This window comes from Thalia democratica, chromosome 4 (genome assembly GCF_965202585.1).
Source record: "Thalia democratica chromosome 4, ktThaDemo2.hap1.1, whole genome shotgun sequence".
NCBI lineage: Eukaryota > Metazoa > Chordata > Thaliacea > Salpida > Salpidae > Thalia > Thalia democratica.
In genome coordinates this window covers 56,665,316-56,680,706 of record NC_139168.1, presented here as the reverse complement: position 1 = coordinate 56,680,706, position 15,391 = coordinate 56,665,316, and the positions used below count along the sequence as shown (strand labels likewise).

Sequence of the window (15,391 nt, the reverse complement as noted above, 5' to 3'; positions counted from 1 at the left end):
GCTGGCTCAGGATTTTTTTTTATTTTTTGTAAAAAACTCAGGATAGCTTTAAGATTTCTTAGAATATTAGATCCTTTTTCTCTAGATTTTGAATGATAATTAGTTGATATAGTATCTATGTTTAGTTATTTTATAAACTATTTGTTGAAGAGCTTAGTTTTTGTTGGTTTTGAAACTTATTTTTTTAAGGATAAAAAAAACTCAAGATGATTCAGAACAGTTTAAGGTCACTCAAAATATATTTTTTTGACAAAAAAGTTTAAATTTTGTTTTATAAACTATGAACTCCTTATAGGAAGTGGATTAATTAAACTTAAACGAAATATAGTATTTTAACTAAACTAAAATAAATCAATATCTTGAAATAAAAGATTAATTAAATTATTTAAAAATGTAAAAAATCAATTTTAAATAAATGTTTCTAAATTCTGAGAAAACTGGTATAAAAATTTTCCCTAAGGGTTTGTATTAGAAACTTAAAAATACTTAAAGAATTCTACTCCTATTTTGTTAATTATTTGTTAATTCTTAAAGAATTTTCTGTTGGTACATTCTCTAACCATATAAATAGTACAATGTTAATTTTGTGAAAAAATTGTACCCCCATGGATTTAATGAAAAATTTACATAGCTTGCTATATGACAAGTGTTTAAGCTTTTTTTTTTTTGATAATTCAAATTAAAGTTTTAAGCTGCATTTTACTAGCCTGAAGTCTGTATATAGTATAATTGTTTAAAGCTAAGAAACATGGTCAAGAATATACAGTACATGCAAAGTTTAAGTTTTGTTAGTTTAATCTAGAAAATATAATTTTAGTCTGTTACAGTAATATTATTGCTAATAACATCTAAATATCACTTGTAATTAAAGATATGGTACTTCTTTTGTTTATTAGTAATTTTTGACAGGTATTATAAATTGTAAGTTTGTATTTATTGTTTTTAGAAGTATTTTGTCTAGCTCAGAATAATGTTTAAAGTTCAAGCCAAAGTTGAAGATTGCTTTCAAATTAGTTAAAGAATTCAGTCATTATCTAGCAGTTCTAGAAAGGGTAATTCTTGTTTTTGTATTCAAACTTAAGTTAAAAAGTGCAGATTATTATTTTTTAAATCTAGAAATTTTTTTTATTGCTCTGGTTCAGAATTAAGGTTTAAGGTTAAGGAATGCTAAATTTTATATTTATAAGTCATAAAAACTAAAGAATTATTTTTAAAACAACAAAATGAATTCAGTGGAAAAAAGTTGTTTACTTTTTTATCATTATTTAATGTCTAAGAGTCATAAGGTTTTCATTTATAAGTTTTTAGATAGAAAACATTTCAAATATGGCATTTTATATTTTTATAGTTCTGAATTGTTATGAATTGTGACTTATAATAATTTATTTTTGAAAGTTGAAAAAAATCATAATGTTTGTTAATTGGACTATCTGCTACATTTTTTTTCAGTTTCAAATATTTTTTTATATAATAAATTATAATAATCTTTATTAAATATAAAAAAATCTTTTATTAAACACAAATATATTTCAACAAATTTTCATCAAGGTGATACAATTGTAACAAAATAAAGAAAATTTTAAACTTATATAACACAAAACAAAAAGAAGAAAGTAATTAGAATTCTAAATAAACATAATTTAATATTATATGAAACCACTAATTAACTAAACAAAGATAATGAATAATTCAAATCTTTCTGCTTACATAACTTTGGTATATTTAAATGAATGTATATAGCTTCAATTTTGACCAGGTCAAAAATATTGTTGCATCTTCTTAGTATTTTAAATTTCGTTTCATTATATCTTTTTCTGATAACTTTTTTGTGTTTCTGTAAATTGGGGTTGATTTTTCACCTGCATAATGCAAAACTAAAAGAAGTGGACATTTCTCTGGACCATAAGGTTTTATGTAATTTAATCTCTTAATTTCAGTTGAAAAAACTATATCAATCAAATGACTAGGATATGTGTTTTTTAATAGCAATTTTTCATAACATTAAGTTCAATCTCAAAAACTTCTGGACAACGTAGTTTTTTAGCTCTGTGAAATAAGATTTTAATTAAACCAATTTTTCTCCTCTTTTTACAAAATTGGAAATTTAGATATTGATCCATGAACAAAGGTTTTCTGAATAGCGACATTATAAATTTATTACCATTTCTCTTGATCAAAACATCCAAGAACAACATTTAATTATTAACTACATTTTTTTTTGTGAACAGCATAGCACCATGTAGGGAATTTATTTCTTGAACAATGAAAATTGATTTTTCACTGTCAATAAGGATAAAACAATAGTCTACCTATCTTATGTACTTACACCTTGAATTAAATTCAGGTAGTATTTTATTCTCCACGTTACCCATAAAGATATTGGCCAGTGTAAGTCCTAAAGGGGACCCATAGCTATACTATCAATTTGACAGTATAATACATTGTTGAAACTCAATTCAACTTCTTCAGTTACAAGTTTTATCAGTGAAATATTTTTTTTTTAAGAATTGGTTTTTCTAAGCTATATAGTTTATCAGCTCAAATATCAATCACCTCATTCAGAGGTACATTTGTAAATAAGCTGTGTACATCAAAAGAGCAAATAAAAGTATGGTTAGCTTTTTAATGTTTTAATTCATCCACAAGTTCAAAAGAATCTTTCACAATATATTTTAGAAAATATTTAAAAGCTGGTTTTAACAAGTTATTTAACTATACAGCCAATTCGTGTTGCTATATAGATCTTATCATTGAGAGTATAGGCCTAAGAGGTACACCAGTTTTATGCAATTTTGGTATACCATATAAACAAGGTCTTATAGAACCCACTGGTCTAATTAAATTCTAATTTTCTTGTGATAATTCTTTGTTTTCAACGAGCCCTTGAAGTATTTTACAGATTATCTTTTCCAACTTAATTTTTGTTATATTGTTAGAAAAAGTTGGAAAAGAGAATCTGTAAAATACTAAAACAAACTCGTTGAAAACAAAGAATTATCAAAATAAGATTAGAATTTAGTTTGACCAGTAGACCTATAGTAGGGGTAGACAAATTTTTAAGAGATATCTGAAAAATAAATTTTAATAAAAGTTTTGCCTTGTATTCTACTAGTTCATCTTATTTGTAGAGTTTTGTCTTAGCTATCAGAAGTTTTGACCTTTTAATAAAATTCAAATTAAGTATTGAGATATAGGCAATCAAGGTCTGTGAGATTAATAGGTTTCTTATTGGAAGAGCAAACCAAAAACACAACAAAAAGACTGTTTCACTATAATTCTATCTTCTTATTTTTAACCAATCTTCTTCAAGTTTTCCAAGTAAGTCTATTACTAATGTTGGAATCTGTTTTTCAAGTAAGTCTATTACTAATGTTAAAATCTTATTAAGGTCATAGGGGAGGGATTGGCCTTTTTTATATTCTTATATTGTTTTATAAAGTGTAAACTAAACTGAAAGCTTATTTTTACAGGTTATTAATACTCTCAGATATAGCTGGTTAAACTTAGAGAGCACAATAGGTTCCTATGAGAGGAGAAAGCTAGAATGGTGTATAAATACAAATCTCTTAAAATCTATCTCCTTATACGTTTCTTGAGATAAAAACCTCAAATTTTCAAGAGATTTTTTTAGCAATATTAAGAAAAATATATTTTAAGAAATTGTTTAATTTTTTACCTTTAATGTTTTTTTCAAAACATAAACAAAAAAAAAAGTGTTTTTAGTCATAAATTTTTTATTGAAATTGAATTTTTTTTTCTATTTATTGCAACGAACATTTCCTAAAAATTTTTAGATTTTTATCTTAAAAAATGTAGGAGGATATAATTTTTAGTGCAGTGATTTTATTATATTCACAATTTTAATTTTCCCCTTTCTTAGAAACTTAATATACTGTCCAACTTTAACAAGCTATATCTCAAAAATTAGTTTGAATTATAAAAATATGTGACGTGCAACTTGTAGTTTAGTTAAAAATCTACAAAATAATATAAAATTGTTAAATAAGTCAGTAAACCCCTCCTTATAGCCTTAAAAAGATTTAGATATTAGTAACAGACTTACTGTTGCAAAATTTGAAGAAGATGGGTTAGAAATGAAGAAGGATAAATTTATAGTTTGTTCAGTTGTCCATATGTTTGTGTCGGAAACTTTTTACAAGAATTAGAATATGTCTAAAGTTGAACAAAGTCTTTAATTTTATAAAAACTGGGTTGTTGTTTATATATCTTTCGTATAAGAGCCAATGTTGTTCATTGCAAACAAAAAAGTTACACCCCATATGGCCTTAATAGAAACTAGAATTTAGAGTTTTATAAACATTAACTCGTTATTTAGTTTTTAACTGTATATAAATTAAATGGTAGATCCATTGAAAAAAGATAGATCTTCTAACACATGAAAATGAAATTTAGTTTGCTTATCAACTTTAATAAAGACCTATTGCAGTTGTGCATTATCTTACTGCTGTTGTAAATTCCCTGAATAGATTTTAAAAATTAAAGCTGTATGGGGTCTTAATATTAATTTATAAGAATTAACATAGGTTTTATAATTTATTTACGTCCAAGTTTTAAAATAGCTGTGCTACCAAATAGTTTTCTACCAATTAATTGAAGATAAATATAATGTATTATCTTCTAAATTTATATGCTATGGTTTGGCACCTGTTTTATTTAATTAGTTTTTATGTGTTTTCTAAAGTTAATAGGAACTATAAGAAATATTTTGTTAAAATTTGCAATACTACTTAAACTTAGCAAAATTTTCCTTTTTAAGTATTTAAAAGTTAAACAAACATTAATTTAAAGTTCAAATTTTTCAGGTTAACAAAATTAAAAAATATACTAAAAATTAATTTACAGCTTTGAAATTATAAGTCATTGTGTTATTATTTAATAATTAAAGCAAATTTTTGCAAAAGAAATATGCAAAAAGTTTCCCTAAGTTCTAGTATTATAATTTTATGTGCATTTTTTACCATTAGAATTTTGCATAAAATTATATGTTTTATAAGTCTGTTGCGTTAAAAAGTTTATTTTTGTAATATTTTGTAATTTAGGAAAATAAACTAACTTCTAGTTTTTGCACTAATTAACACAAGGGTTATAATAAAACAATTTTTTTTAAAAAGTTGCTTGCCAAATAAATATTTAAATGAAATATATCACTTTTGTAAATTTTAGTGTTATTATTTTTTGTTATTAAACTTGTTTGTAACTTTTAGTAAATTCGTTTTTTTCAAATAAATTTAAATGTTATTTTTTAACAGAATAATTACTAACTTTTTACAATTAAAAAATATAGTTGTAAAATGTTTGATAGAGAGTATACTAAAGAAGAAGTTGCAGACATAGAAGAACACTATGTAAGCACAAGAAGTGAACGACTAAGGCAAGCAATGTACCCTGAAACTATGGTTAGTGGTGAAAATACGGCTCCTAGCACCCAATTCGATAATCAACAAACAGCTGTCCAAAAACTTACTCAACCTTCAAGAACACTAAAAGAAGCTATTGTCAATCTTATCAATTTTCAAGATGATGCAGACTCAGCAGCAAAAGTTTTACCTGAGTTGACAAGCATTTTGTTAGGTCCTGATGAAGAAGATGCTGAAAAAGCTGTTGAAATGATTCAAATGTTGAGTAAAAAGCATGCCTCAAGACAGGCACTTTTAAAAAATGCTGATCTAGTCAATGCACTAGTCAAAAAACTTGCTGAAACTGAAAATGAAGACATTCAAAAAGCTATTGTAGGTACACTTGACAGTCTCTCTCATCACACTCAAGGTTTGTTGTCAATTTTCAAGTCTGGGGGAATTCCTGCTCTAGTACAGATGCTTGATTCACCTAGTGAGTCTGTTGTTAATTATGCATTAACAACTCTTCATAACTTGCTTCTTCATCAAGAGGGAGCAAAAGAAGCTGTGAGAATGGCTGGTGGACTACAAAAAATGGTTGGTTTGCTCTCTAGAGACAATCCAAAATTTTTAGCTATAGATACAGATTGTTTGCAAATTTTAGGATATGGTAATCAAGAAAGTAAACTTATAATTCTGGCTAGTAATGGACCTCAAGAACTTGTACGCATTATGCGCACTTATACTTACGAAAAATTGTTATGGACAACTAGCAGAGTACTAAAAGTTTTATCAGTTTGTGCCAGTAATAAGCCTGCAATTGTTGCTGCTGGTGGCATGCAGGCTTTAGGTATGCATTTGGTTGGATCTTCTCAAAGACTTATGCAAAACTGTCTATGGAGTTTAAGAAATCTATCTGATGCAGGAACAAAACAAGAAAATGTTGAAAATTTGATAGAAACTTTGGTAAAACTGTTGTCTTCTAATGACATAAATGTAGTTACTTGTTCTGCTGGTATTTTGAGTAACTTAACATGCAACAATGTGTCTAACAAAATAAGAGTTTGTGATGTAAATGGAATTGAAGGTTTAGTGCAAACAGTCATGCAAGCAGGTGAAAATCATGAGGATATCACTGAGCCTTCTATATGTGCCTTAAGACATCTTACTTCTAGGCATGAAGATGCAGTAGCAGCCCAAAAAGCTGTCAGAGTACATTTTGGCCTTCCCATTCTTGTAAAGCTGTTAAACCCACCTTCAAGATGGCCACTTATAAAAGCTGTAATAGGTTTGGTTAGAAACTTAGCACTTAGCACTGAAAATCAAGCTCCATTAAGAGAACATGGTGCTATTCCAAGACTTGTGCAGATATTAATGAATGCATACCAAGATACTGTACAAAGAGGTACAATTGGTACACTTGGTGGTTACATGGAAGGTGGAGTACGAATGGAAGAAATTGTTGAAGGAGCAACTGGGGCTCTTCATATTTTGGCTAGAGAGGAAGCTTCTAGAGAAGTTATTACCAATCTTAATACCATTCCATTATTTATTCAATTACTTCAATCTCACGTGGAAAATGTTCAACGAGTAGCAGCAGGAGTTTTATGTGAACTTGCTCAGGACAAAGACAAAGCAGCTATGATTGAAAATGAAGGAGCATCAGCTCCATTAGCTGATCTAATTCATTCTAAAAACGAAGGAGTGGCTACATACGCAGCTGCAGCCTTATTCAGAATGAGCGAAGACAAGCAACCGGGATATCCAAACAATCAGTATTACCCAGGTGATGCAAGTATGGTTGAAGGACCAACCTATTCTTCTAACACATTGAGGTCTCATCAAACTTCAGTTAGCTCAATGCAAGCTCCTTCTCAAAGATCTGGTTTTATGCAACCTCAGCAGCAGCAAGCAATGGAATATGATCAGCAAGGAACAATGGACGGAAGTTATACTCCAATGCCTGATTTGGGTGAAGATACAGAACCTATGTTAAGCAATCAAGAAAATTGGAACGCTGCCCATGACACTGATTTATAGACTACTTTACTTATGTTATTAGATCTAACTATTTGAATCGTGTTTAAAGTTTTCATTAGTGCTTTGTACATTTATTGGTGCTTTTTTTTTGAAATGATCAATTTCATATAAAAAATAAAACATTCAAGTAATTTGTATATAAAATTTTAATGGTACATTTTATATTTGTTTAATATAATTTCAGTTGGAAGAAATTCAGTTACACTAATTTGTGAGAAACTTATTAATGATGGAAAGCTTGCTGTTTAAACTGGTTTATGAAGAAGTTTGTAAAATCTGTCAAGGTGAAATGTATTTAGATTCAATAAAATTTGTGGAGTTTATTTATTCGTGCAAAATTATTTTTCAAATGTTTGGTTTGATTTCAAGTACTTTTAAATGCAAAATAATAATATTGCCCATTAAAACTAGCTCATATTTTATATCAAATTAGCAATTATCTATGGTTACTTGTTATAATATCCATTTGCATTAATAAGCAAAAACTTATTGTATTTTATATTGAAAATACAGTGTAAATCTGAGGCCCAATAGTTTGAAAGTATTTTAGTACAGCCATCAACTCATCAGGAAGTTTATGTTTCTCTAAACTAAGTTGAATTATATGAGGTCAAAAAGTTTAAACTGATTATATGTTGGCAATTTTGATTTTAGCTTTTTTTAAGAGTTAGGTATAGTGTGATGTCATAATAACAACAGCTTATCTTTATTTCAAACTTCGTGCTTAGTCAAGAGATTCAACCGAATTATTAACGAAAATTCTTAATGTATAAACAGCACTTAAAATATTTTCCTGTAAAATTACTTACTTACCATTTATAACCACAAACTTAATTTAAATTTATCTAGTACAGTAACCTGCCATCTAGGTACGTACTGCCAGTATGATACGCACTTTTTAACCGAAAAAACTCTCTGTTCAAAATATTTTTTAAACTTTGAAATCACAATATAAGTAGTAATAAAAAAGTACTATATTTAAAAAAATAATATTCTATATCAAATTAAAATATATTATAACTAAGGGAACCAGAAAATAAGTTATGAACATCAAGATTGTCTATCAAATCAATTTTTAAAACAAACATATTATAGTTTATTTATTTAACAAAAATAACAAACAGTTCTAGTTAAATTTAGATATCCCATAATTAAAGCATAAAAATAAAAATTACCTAAAAAGTGATACAAAATTTAGATAAACGAAAAAAAAAAGAACAGTGTAATTAAAAGTTACACGCCAGTGAAAAACATATTCAGGACACCACAAAACCTGGAATCCAGAAAAACCTGAAATTTTAGAAGTTTTGAAACAAACCTGGAGTTATGATCAAAAATCCTGGAATTTTAAACAATTTTTACAAAAAAAAAATGCCATCAATAATAATTTTTTTTAGTTAAATATTTTTTTAAAGTTCATTTATATTAGTCCTACAGTATTTTTTCAATATTGTTATACTATCTACTACAGTTTATACCTTAGACTTAATTTTTAACCAAAAATAGATCTAAAAACAAGTACTTTTTAGAACCTGGAAGAAATTTTTAAAACCTGGAGAAAGTTTACCAAAACTCAGTGGCAACCCTGAATATTGTACATTAGTTTGAAGGTCTGTTATTTTGGCACGATATAGTTACATTTGTAGTCAAAAATAATCTTTATTTTTCAATAACTTTGTGTCAATTTAAACTTTTATATTTTTTTGTTTTGGTATAAATAAGGTAATGTATGCTTTGTAAGGTATATATATTTAATTTTATAACTTGTGAATATTATGTGAATTAATTTTTATACTCAATGTGAGCGAATAAGCTATAAAAGAAAATTAATTTTAGTATAATTATGTGAAGTTTTCAATAGTTATAAGTAAACAAACTAAAATTAAACAAGTCATGTAAACAAAATTTACAAAAAGTATATGCCATAAGTATAAATTTACCGCACCTATTTTTTATTTTATAAATTTTAAGTAATAAGTTTTGACTTTTTTCAATTAACACTGACTCTAAATTGAAATGCTCGCATCAATGATATTTGGCATTTGAGTTTTACTATTAGTTTGCTACTATAGAAATGATCTATATTTATCTTCTTTTTGTTTGGTTCCTTATCTGCAATTTTTTCAAATTCTTAGCGTCTGTCTTTCTAATGAAGAAGATGGTATGATTGAAATAGAAAGTGTAAATTAACATGGTGTTGGTATTAAACCATAGTACTAACTTATTTGATTATATATAAAAATAAGTCATATTTATTTCTATTTACATAAACTATTTATAACTCTTATCTTTCAAAAGATCATCAAATAAATTTGATTGTTAGTTCAGGCAAAATTTCCTGTCATCTAAGTCAATAACGTTATAATTTACCTATTTATAACCAAAAATTAAAAAAAACTTTGTTTTACAGAACAACGCCAAATACAATCAAACCAAGAAAAACAAACCAGTATTTTAGGCATGCCTCCATATTCACTAGGAACGTGCAGTGAGTCTGAAGACTGTACAGTAAGCGAAGACACATGCGATCCATGCCATGAAACTCTGTTTCAGAAACTTAAGCGCCTTTACTGTAAATTTCAACGTTGCTCTGACACCAAGAAAATAGTTGTTGGAGGAACTGCGTTTGCAGGAGGGTGGTTAGTTTTTTGCTTCATTATATTGTACAAGTCGTTTAAGTTAATAGTCTTCGATACTTTCAGGGTGACCAAAAATGATAGAGTTTAAAAAAAAAAGAACTTAAACATTTTGTCTTTAGAATCATCGAAGTTCCAAGAGTGTTTGATTTTTGTAAAAGAAATCCTTTATCTAGTTAGGCTTGTTTTTTATTTATACTTGTGATTTGTAAAATAAAGTAGTACAACGAAAGATAAACTCCTATCTGTTCACAAAAATAAATACTTTTTTTGAAATTTTAAATTGTCTCCCAAAGTTTACAGAATGCTTAAGTTATTTTGTTTGTGTTACAAATATTTACAGGAGTTAAATATAAGTCTTATTTAACTTGTTATTTAGCTTTTGTTGTTATAAAATAATTTTTAAAAGGAAATAGTTCATAAAACTTATTTAAAAAACCAAAATATAATAGTTTATAATATAAAATTAATGATTATTTTCAAAATATAACTTCTGATGTTGTATACTATTTTAAATAGCAACTCTAAATGAAAATATTATCTAAGTTATTAAACTTTAATGTTTTTATTTTGAATTACTTTGTTTTTTGCGTGGAGGTATAAGACAGTTATGTTTTGTTGTTATTGCGACATATATATTTAAATAACAATTAATTTGTTCATCAAATAAAGAAGAATTATTACAAACTAAAGTAATATGTTTTGGTTTTAAGAAAACTAAATTTAAGCACTTTTAAATTTAAGCACTGAAGAGGTCTTTGACCGAAACTTAGTTTGTAAAATAAATTTTTGAAAGAATAAATATACAAACTAAAGTAATTGAAATTTTGTAAGAGATTTAAAAAAAGTTAAGTATTATACGAGAGTAGCCATATATTCAGGCTAAATCAAAAAAATTTAAAATTCTGACTAGTTTGAACTCATTATAAATTTTGAAAAGACCTAGCAGACTCGTGCTTGTTAGAAGTTTTTGTGCAAAGCTTGAGCGTGCTAGGCTATTTGTCCTAAACATCAGCCTAGCTTTTATGACTTTAAAATCTTTAATTAAAAAAAAGTTTTTTTCCTAGACTTTAAGTTCTTTTGTTATTAAAATAATATTTTTTTGCAAATGAGCTTCATTAACTTTTTTAGTATTTGGTTGTCAAAATATTTTTTTAAATTTTTTAATTAAATTATACTAGTTTAATGTAACTCGGGCAGTTTTTGATCATCCAGCCTGTTTTTTTTGCTTCAATGAGTGGCAACACTGTTTCAAGTTAATAGTGAAATTTTCAATATCTAAAAATATATAATGACTGAATAAATCACAATAACAGTCCTAGTTACAGGTAGGAAAAACAGATTTTATTTTTAATTGTGCAGATATAGTATTAATTGGTTATACATAGAAATTGGTGCTATTAATGACTCGAGTATATGTCATAGATGAAAAAAAAAACAGAAACTTTTCAGTATTTTTAAAATGAAAACAATAATTTACCTCGAGTTTAAAATTTTACTAAAGAAAGACAAAATCTTACATTTAAAAAAACCATGAAGTAAATAAGAAAAGCTGGAAAAACATTCCAAACTAAATCCGCTTTGTTATTTATAGAGAGTGGATATTTATAAGTTTTAAGAATTAGATTGATTGCCTTTTTAAGAAGTACCTGCTATTAAAAATTCTTGTTGTGAAGATATTGAATTTGTTTATACATAATATTTACCTTAGTCATCGAAATAACTTTTAAACATAATAATAACTTTCATTTCCGGAAATAGTTTTGGTTTTTGAATCAGTATGTTAAATCTTCAATTAGTACATTATTTTGCCAATTAAATTTATTTTTGTTTTGAAATAATGCAGTGTTATGTGTTATAATTTTTATTGTTTAACGTATTAGATTATTAACCATAAACCAAAATACCCGTCAAATAGATCGTAGAAAGTTTTCCGATTTTTTCATTAATAACAAAAGGTAACGGTTTTAATAAATATTATAAATTTGTTGTTTTGTAATTTTTTAATCAAATTTGTATATTTGAATTTAATTTTTACTATATGAATGCTTAATAGATTCTAATTTCATAGAAATATAACAGGTTTGTCGGATCCACTGTTAGACAAATTGGCAAAGCTACTGCAGTTTTCATCGGAACTGGTATAATTGTCATGCAGGTTGCCTCCCATAGCGGATACATTTGCATAAACTGGGGTAGAATCAGAAGAGATTGCGACAAAGCAGCACATTTGTTTAGACATTGTGAACGCAGTATTTCAGAAAATAACAACCAGTTGCATTGCCTCGTGAGAAAGGTTTTTATAATTTAAGTACAAAACTTTTATTTTCTTAAGGTAAGCTTTTTTCAAGTTGTTAAACTTCTTACATAAGACAAAACTGCTTACGTCAATTCATAGTATGCGAAATACTTGTTTTGGATTTTTCAAGTTATATGTCTTACTGACACTATATCTAAATATAATAAAATTAGAAAATTATTTTTAAGGCACGACACGAAATGATGAAAAATTCAGTGATTAGTTCAGCTTTTGTAATTGGAGTGTTATTAGCAGTTTCGTGAATTTTCGAACTACTAACAATTACCAAATTTTAAAATGAGATCGGTATCTTGCCTCCAAAAAGATGTTTTGTCAATTTTGTGTTTTATAATTTTTTGTAGTTTTCTTACTTTCTTTTGAAAATTATAATTTATATACCAATTATATATTTTCAATTTTTGTTATACACATTTCAATGATTTTTATAAATGCTAAACTTTTATAGTCTATACTTTACATAATGCTTTATAATTCCAAAAAGTTTGGTAAAACTTTAATACAAACAATTTGAATAACCAAAAAAGTTACTCGTTGGTATGATTTTAATTACATTGACTCTCTTGCACTACTAGAAAATCAGTTTGAATTAGTATGAATTAAAAAATAAGTTTGACTACTTTTCTTTATAAATACTTTCATACTTTTTATTACCTGTTTTAAGATATAGTTCTACGACTTTTTTTTAACTTTGTTGCTTAAACTAAATCGGAGTAGGTTATTAACAACAGTCTGTTTACAGTATATCTTATCAATGCTATTAATAAGTTATATTTAAGTATTAAACTCTTATCAGTCTGGCTGTTTAAGTAATATAATTATATAAGGAGGGAATATAATTTTCAAACCGATATCAATATAGACCAGGGTTTCCCAAACTTTTTTTCAAAAGGCCCCCTTTTAAGAATTTGAAAAAGTTATGGCCCCCAAGATTTCTCAAAAAACTACCATTAAAAACGCCTAAGACCTTGTGTTTGCTCTTCATCATTAACTCCAGAATATTTAATATAAGTTTCAACTTATGGCGTTGTCGCCTAAATTTCCTGAAGTTTGTTTATAATATAGTTTTAAAACTACTATTAAAAACGCCTAAGACCGTTTTTTTTGCTTTTTATCTTTAACTCCAGAATATCTAGTGTAAGTTTCAAAATATGACCTCACGCCCCCTTTACTGCTAATGGCCCACTTTGGAAATCGCTAGTATAGATTCAACAGGCATTTCTATTAACGACACTGCGCTCATTATTATCACACAAATATGTAGCCATTATACTATTTAGATATTTTATACAAATCATGAGTTAATTTAAAATGAAAGGTGTAAAAATCATGATCAAGTTTAATAAAATTATTAAAAAGAAATGAATGAAAAAGTTAACTAAAAAACTCTTCTTTCAACATTATAAAGACTTCACCCGATAAAATTATTTAAAAATATTGATTAATTAAGTGTACTTGCTGTAAAAATTAGATTTTAATAAAGAAATAAGGTTAATTTAAATGTTGAAATTAAATATAAATAACAAAACTAAAGATCAAGAGAATGCAAAATGTGGGTAGGAGTCTAATATGCACGAAGACACTTGCACGGGTATGAAAATATTAAACTTTTTTTTTTACTCTCACTATTACCCTCTGTCAATTTTTTTGTAATTTAATTTTTTTTAATTTATTACTTTCTCTTATTATTTCAATTAATAAATTTCATTAGGTATCCATATATTATTTTGTAATCACTTTTACCCCTTATCCTCGGTCGGTAACTTTTATTTTTTTACTGTCGTGCCAAAATGTCTTCGTGCGTATTAGACCGGTTACCGCAAAATTTAGAGGTGGGCAATCTACAGCCCGTAAACCAGATTAGTCGGTCAGGCAAAATTATCTTGTACATAATGTGTCTGTAATAAAACAAACAAATTACAGCATTTTTCTAACTTAACTTCGGAATGTTCATTTAATAAACTATAAATGGCCATTTAGTAAAGTTCTTTTAAAGGATCATTTTTTATTTTTCTAAAAGAATGTTCAAAATTACCTCTAGCGAATATTTAACATGTACGATCTACGAAAGAATTTTTAGGGAAACTAATCTGACCCACCGATTAAATAAGTTCTGTTCTTCAGCCGTTTGAAACGAAACAAACTTTCTAGCCGTTTTTTTAATTCAAGATATTAGTTGCTGTTATATAGGGTTAAAACAGAAAATAAAAGCTTATTTGTGTTAGAGATATTTTACTATACGCCTGTTTCTTTTTACTTTCTTGTGTTTACCTGAATATGCGCTTTAAAAAAAACCTGCTATTCTAAAAGATTAAATAATTTTACAGTACATACTTAAATTAATATATTTCATTGACATAGTTTTCATATATGATATGTAGAATTATTTCAGATTTTGTCTTAATGTTTTAAAAATGTTATAAATCTACACTAAGTTTTAAATAGTTTATTTAATTTAAAGCGTTATTTAACTTTATAATGTTTTTATTATTTTCATCAATGATACGACATTACAAGATAATTTTTAAAATGTGTATGATCACAATTAGATTTCAGCTAAAAGTTCTAGGAATAAATTTTGGTCATTCCGACCTTAGACACAGACCATGGTATTGTATCCTTAATTTAGCCGTTCAGTATAATACCGCAATAATTAAAAAATATATTATTGCAGCTGAATTAATGCGATTGAAACAAATCGGTGTTGAGATAAGTAGAATATTTGTGATCTACCGGATATTTTCTAAAAATAAGATCCGACCAAATCTGTTTTTTTCTTTTATAATTCAGATCCGGATCTAAAAAGGCAATATATAGCCAGATACTTAATCTAGAAATTTTATACGCACGTAAGTGAAAACTTAAATTTATTTTAAACTACTAGTTACGATAACAATAAATTATTTTCACAACATGTAAATAACTTTTATTTGTTAACCGTAGTAAATTTTTATTATTAATTATTTTTTGTTCAAACCAGAAAAAAACTAATTAAAAACATAAAATTATAGCTAGAGTAGTTTCGGCAAAAACTATCTGAT

At 26.6% G+C, this 15,391-nt stretch overlaps 2 protein-coding genes across 3 annotated transcripts; both read left to right on the top strand.

Moving 5' to 3' along the window:
* Window positions 1-921: 921 nt before the first annotated feature.
* LOC145835146 (FUN14 domain-containing protein 1-like) lies at window positions 922-13,062 on the top strand. 2 transcript variants are annotated; one of them, XM_082942695.1, is made up of 4 exons: window positions 922-1,052; window positions 9,808-10,036; window positions 12,116-12,329; window positions 12,521-13,062. In XM_082942695.1, the coding sequence occupies exons 2-4, from the start codon at window positions 9,858-9,860 to the stop codon at window positions 12,593-12,595; spliced, it is 468 nt and encodes a 155-aa protein (XP_082798821.1). In that variant the 5' UTR covers window positions 922-1,052; window positions 9,808-9,857; the 3' UTR covers window positions 12,596-13,062. The 2 variants fall into 2 exon arrangements, with proteins under 2 accessions (XP_082798821.1, XP_082798820.1); XM_082942694.1 differs by lacking the exon at window positions 922-1,052 and adding an exon at window positions 7,580-7,681 and having other exon boundaries at window positions 12,521-13,060.
* LOC145835145 (catenin beta-1-like) lies at window positions 5,256-7,581 on the top strand. The gene has a single exon (XM_082942693.1). It carries the CDS (start codon window positions 5,313-5,315, stop codon window positions 7,395-7,397), a length of 2,085 nt encoding a protein of 694 aa, XP_082798819.1. The 5' UTR covers window positions 5,256-5,312; the 3' UTR covers window positions 7,398-7,581.
* Window positions 13,063-15,391: the final 2,329 nt, after the last annotated feature.

Coding starts and splice junctions, on each gene's coding strand:
- LOC145835145 (XM_082942693.1), top strand. CDS start 5,313: ATGTTTGATAGAGAGTATACTAAAGAAGAAGTTGCAGACATAGAAGAA.
- LOC145835146 (XM_082942694.1), top strand. CDS start 7,624: ATGATGGAAAGCTTGCTGTTTAAACTGGTTTATGAAGAAGTTTGTAAA. Junction 10,037..12,115: donor ACTGCGTTTGCAGGAGGGTG/GTTAGTTTTTTG, acceptor GAAATATAACAG/GTTTGTCGGATCCACTGTTA. Junction 12,330..12,520: donor TGCATTGCCTCGTGAGAAAG/GTTTTTATAATT, acceptor ATTATTTTTAAG/GCACGACACGAAATGATGAA.